The sequence below is a fragment of the Ciona intestinalis genome, chromosome 9 (assembly GCF_000224145.3).
Source record: "Ciona intestinalis chromosome 9, KH, whole genome shotgun sequence".
Lineage (NCBI taxonomy): Eukaryota > Metazoa > Chordata > Ascidiacea > Phlebobranchia > Cionidae > Ciona > Ciona intestinalis.
The window spans coordinates 3,403,337-3,409,404 of NC_020174.2; the positions used below are offsets into that span (position 1 = coordinate 3,403,337).

The following is a 6,068-nucleotide window of genomic DNA, read 5'->3' on the forward strand; positions in this document are numbered from 1 at the left end:
CCATAGACGATCGTTACTAAACAACGTACTAGCTATCTCACTCTGTAGGCTAAGCCTTCGTTTCTGTGCTTTCTGCTGCAGCATTAGTTATTGCCATATTGTCAGAAACAGCCACTATATTCTGCAAGCAGTCTACGTTCAGGTTTTGAAACTGACACAATGAGATTGTATTGTGTATATTATACGCTTATTGTTAATTAGTATTGATTATTATTACGCTCGTTGTTGATATTTTGTTGTTTCCTGTCTAAGAAGAGTAATAATGAATGTATACATGAGTGAATGTAATTCTCTTTAGCGTGGCCGGAAAACGACAGTCGTTTTAACACGGATGTTCATACACCTTGTGTCAGCTTACGAGTTACCATGTAGGCATATGTTACTGTATTTTTAGTGAGGGGTTCCTTTTTATGTTTGGCTGATAAATTGTACAAACTGCAACAGTTTGTATATATGAGGATGGGGCAGATGGGACACCTTTTTGTTCAATTTTCTCGCCCCTTTTGGTAGTAAACAAAGAACATTCAAAGAATTATAAAACCATATCCTCACTACACCAACAGACCGTTGTTAATTGTTTAAAACACCATCACGATATTTTGATATAATGTTATAAAGGTGTCCCATTTTCCCCCACCCTATATACTATATAGGTCAACCATCTTAATGCGTTTTATTTTTTTATTCTTCTCATTTGCAATAAAAAAAATTGTAGCTCGCCATGCAAGAATAACTAAATTTCGTTTATCATTTTATAACAGACAGATCGTGATATAACCCCTAACGTTGCATTTTTTATTTTTTAAATGTAGTGTTTATACGTATTACAGTTAGACCCTATATACGTGCTACGAATTCGTGTCATACACAGACTTCTACGAATCCGGGTCGCACACTTTAACACGTACACCGGTAACCAGCAGCGAAATGTACACTGTAAAGCGTTCATTCAAAGCGTACAGCTCCTAAAACCTATTCGATTGAGAATTAATTCAATAACAGGAGTCAAAATATGTTTTGTTTTCATGACTAATGAAGACTAAATGTTTTTTGTTATGTATCTTCGCATACGGAAGTTAGTACAGTAGGATGGGGGAAGGTGGGAACCTTTTTTAGCTCTATTTTCTCCTACCATTTAGTAGTAAACAATGAACATTCGAAGAATTATAAAACTATATCCTCACGACTCCCATAGACTGTTGTTAATTGTTTAAAACACGATTAGGATATTTGGATATTATGTGCTAAAGGTGTCCCATCTCCCCCCACCCTGCTATATATAAAAAACAGTACAATAAGATGAAGGAAGAAAAAAGCGGCATTTTATTGTTAATTTCTGCTTTTTAGGTTAAAATGCCTATTAGATTGCCAGACGCTAAACGATCAGATGTGCGCTTGTTTTTTTTTCTTAATTTCCCAATTAGCAGATGCAGTATAGTAGTGGTAAAAATGGTGCACGTTTTTATTCTACTTTTTTCGTCCGATTTTGGTGGTAAACAAAAATTATTCTCAAAATTATATAACAGTAGCTTCGCGATTTTAAAAGAGCGTTGTTAATTGTGAAAACACGTTTAGGAAATACGGGACATTGTAGCCTACTATATAATAGGTTGGGGGAAGATGGGACACCTTTATCACATAATATTTAAATACCTGATCACGTTTTTACCAATTAACAAAGATCTATGGAAGCCGTGAGAATACGGTTATATAATTCTTTAAATGTTCTATGTTTAATACCAAATGTGACGAGTAAATAGAATGAAAAGGTGTCCCATCTTCCCCTACCCTACTATATGTTAAGGCGAAAAATACTGTAAACAGTGGGTTTATGTTTTTATAGACACAGCAATATAGGCTACTAAGTATGAAACAGGACTTTAAATTATACTTTGTAAATAGTTACTGTTTTTACCTTGAACATATTGGTGTCTAATATATTGTAATCATAACCGATATCAAGCAGCATATTATTGCATTTTGTTCATAACGTTCTGTTACGTTGCAATTTAACGGAAGTTGTACGTCACATGATGTAGCATAGTGATGTTTCACAAAAAAATAAAAAAAAACATCTTGATTATTATGTGTCTACACCCTGTAGCATATGCTTAGTGGTTAAGTTGACATATAAATATACACGCATATTACAGCCATGTTAAAGGTATTTATTAAAACGAATACAAAAGGTAGGCTATACAGTAGGATGGGGGAAGATGGGATATTTTTAACTCTACTTTCTTGTCCCATTTAGTAGTAAACGAAAAACAGTCTAAGAAATATGAAACTATGTTCTCATGACTCTCATAGACGTTGTTAATTGTTTAAAACATGATCAGGATATCTGGACATTATGTGCTAAAGGTGTCCCATCTTTCCCCACCCTACTATATTATACCAATTATTACAATTCTAAATCGTTTTTGATTTTAATTCAAATATAGTTACAATTTATTTATTCATATTGTGGAATGTTGGTCCTACATAGTCACCATAGGTCTTCATTAACATATAGTAGGGTGGGGGGAGACGGGACATCTTTGGCACATATTAGCCAAATTTTCGGATATTGTTTTAAACAATTTAACAGCGGTCTAGGGGAGTCGTAAGAATACGGTTTTATAATTCTTTGAATGTTCTCTGTTTAGTACCAAATGGGAAAATACAATGAAAACCTCTTCCATCTACCCTCACCCTACTATATGTCAAATATTAACTTATAACCATTTTTATATAGCACAGAAATTCTAAAATGTCATAACGTTACCCAACAGCCGTAGTCAGCTATTTTTATTTTAGTAAGTGACCGACTGTACATTTTACGTACACATAACGTGAAATACCTAAACAATATTTGTACATCGTGTTTTGCGCGGCACCGTTATTCAGCGATGGTAGACTGATTGCCTACAGCCCTACAGAAAAGATTGCGCCATTATTACTTGTGCGTCGTTATTGTTGCTGACAGGTTTTTTAGTAACCTGAGTTTTTGGTCACGCGCCAGTTTTACAAAGAGCTGTAATTTAACAATCAGATACAGATGAGTGATTAGGTATTTTTTACAGTACAGTATACTCGCTGGTCTTATTATATGTTTGCAATACAGAGGCGCCCATTTTTTGCAGTGTTTAGAAACTTCAATAAAATGTCAGCGCCTTCGAAGACAAAAAGTTATGTTAAATTGCTGCAGAAAGCAGAAGAAAGGGAAAATGCAGAATGCGTTGTAACGGGTCAGTATTTTGACTGTTGGAAAACTTGAATAATTTGTAGTTTGTAATCGCATATAAAAATGCTGTTAAATCGTTCTTAATTGTTTTGGCTGCCTACACACGTTTTTAAATGTTCTTTTTTAGGTTGTATACCCGAATGGCTAAACGGAGATGTGCTTCGTAATGGTCCTGCCGAATTCGATATTGGCCCTGATACTTTTAAGCACTGGTTTGACGGTCACGCACTGCTGCACAAGTATGACGTCAAAATATGTGTGGCGTCGTATCAAATTACCGTATGCTATTTACGTTACAGATTCAGTATGTTTGAGGGTAAAGTTACGTACAGCAGCAAGTTTCTACGTTCGGGGACTTATAAAACTAACCACGAAAATTCGAGAATAATAATCGGAGAATTTGGCACCGCTTCACGCCCCGACCCGTGCAAAAACATGTTTAGCAGGTAATATCATATCAGCCAATGTTTTATAGTAGGGGGGGATGGACACTGTTTTATTCTATTCTCTCGTCCCGTTTTGTAGTAAACAAAGAAAAATTAAAGAATTATATAACTGTATTCTCACGACTTCCATAGACCGTTTTTAATTGTTTATAACACGACCAGGATATTTGGATATTACGTAGTAAAGGTGTCCCATCTTCCCCACCCTACAAAACAAAACAAAAGTTTTTGTCAACAAACCTGATACAAGCATTGTTGTATAAGATTAATCTTCTGCAGACAATTGTTAGCCCCGTGGCACAGTGATTAGTCTAGTGCCTGCCTATAACCCAATGGTAACGGATTCAAAGCTCGTCACTGCTACTAATAAGAGCGTAGGTGTCCTTGCGCAAGCTAGCTAACCGCAATTTCTCTAACCGAGTGGTTACTTTCGGGTTCTTTAAATTGTCAGCCATACAATTAGGAAAAAAATCGCTGTCGTAACTCGAAAGCTACTGGTAGAATATAGGTGTATGAAACAGAACACCAGAATATTACAACTGTGATTGCCCGCCACGCGAGGAGACAACAAGTACATTCATTCAAGTTATATGAAATTATGATTCTTATCATTTTTTAGGTTTTTTACAAATTTCGTAGAAATTGCCCCTCGATCTGACAATGCAAATGTCAGTGTTGCCCAACTTGGTGAGGCTTACTACGCAATTACGGATGGACCAACAGCTTATGGATTCGATCCGGAAACACTGGAGACCAAAAATTTAATAACAGACTGTGGGCCAGCTAATATGACTGTCACTGCCGCACACCCGCATTATGGTTAGCATATCTTTTATTTACGATAAACTGCATTTGCTTTGATCAGGCACATTTAACACATAATATCCTAATATCCTGATCGTGTTTTAAACAACAATATTCTATGGGAGTCGTGATGAAATGGTTTTATAATGCATTGAGTGTTATTTGTTTACTACCAAATGGGACGAGGAAATAAAATGTAAAGGTGTCCCACTTTCCCCACTCCACTAACATTTAACAGACCATAATTCAAGAATTTCATTATTGTTTTAGATCGTAACGGAGATTACTTAAACCTGGGTACGACATTCGGGCGAACTCCGCATTACCACGTCATCAAAGTACCGGCTGCAAAAATGACGTCACCAGACCCAATGAATGAGTTGGAAGTTTTTATGAAATTTCCATCCACAACAAGCAACGCAAGTTATCATCATAGGTTAGAATGGCAGTATGAATAAACGCCCGGCGCCGTGACATAGTGGTTAGCGAGCCTGCCTGTATAGGACTCGTAAAATACCACTGTGTTGAAGCAATTTCCGTTAAGGGCCTTGTTCTATATCTATGATATATTCGGTATATAGTACTGTGGGGGCATAATGGGACACCTTTTACACAAATAGCAACGGTCTATGGAAGTCGTGAGGATACGGTTTTATAGTTCTTCGAATGTTTTTGTTTACTACCAAATGAGACTAGAAAATAAAATAAAAAGTGTCCCGTCTTGCCCCAACTTACTATACATGCACATATCAGAACGTTATTTTTAATATTTTGCAAAACTACTTTTTTCAGTTTCGGACTCTCAGAAAATTGGATAATATTTCATGAGCAGCCGTTTAGCTTCAGCACTCCTAAACTGTTAATTGGATTGAAACTTTGGAATCCAATTCTGTCTTCGTTTTATGAAGATAAAACAAAACAATCTCTGNTAAGTATGAGTCGTTTATTAAGCACGTATGCGCGCTTGATATTTTTGCAGCATAATAAATGTAATAGTAGGGCGAAGTAAGATGGGACAACTTTTTATTCTATTTTTTTGTCCCATTTGGTAACTAACAAAAAACATCCAAAGAATTATAAAACGTATTATTACGAGTCCCATAGACCGTTGTTATTTCTTTAAAACACGATCGGGATATTTGGATATTATTTTGTAAAAGTGTCCGATCTTACCCCACAGTACCATTATACAGTTTGTTTGTCTATCTTAACCCACAGTGCTGTATATTTTACACTCTATTTTAAACATTATATTTTAGTTTCACATTATCAACAAAACCACGGGCGAGAAGATAGCAACAAAATACGAAGCCAGGGGAATGTTCTGCTTCCATCATATAAATGCTTACGAGACTAAAGAGAACGATGGAAAGAGATTCATAGTTGTTGACATGTGTGGATCAGACCGCTCCTTAGTATGGCTGCTGTAAGTAAGCCTACACTCCCCTACAAGTTATAGCTCAGTGGTACTTAAGGACCTGACAGTATATAATAGAATATTATAGCAAAACTAGATATTTAAAATTATATAGTAGGAAGACGGGATATCTTTANCACATAGTATACGTCTTTTCTGATCGTGTTCATCAACG

At 36.0% G+C, this 6,068-nt stretch overlaps 1 protein-coding gene across 1 annotated transcript in view; it reads left to right on the forward strand.

Moving 5' to 3' along the window:
- Positions 1-3,076: 3,076 nt before the first annotated feature.
- The window catches only part of rpe65 (RPE65 homolog), a gene marked incomplete in the record, with an annotated part of 5,273 nt that continues 2,281 nt past the window's right edge, over positions 3,077-6,068 (forward strand). The window contains 9 exon segments of the mRNA NM_001078423.1: positions 3,077-3,230; positions 3,354-3,465; positions 3,526-3,672; positions 4,292-4,491; positions 4,747-4,912; positions 5,269-5,390; positions 5,393-5,403; positions 5,736-5,917; positions 5,919-5,925. Coding sequence (NP_001071891.1) covers positions 3,092-3,230; positions 3,354-3,465; positions 3,526-3,672; positions 4,292-4,491; positions 4,747-4,912; positions 5,269-5,390; positions 5,393-5,403; positions 5,736-5,917; positions 5,919-5,925 — 1,086 coding nt within the window.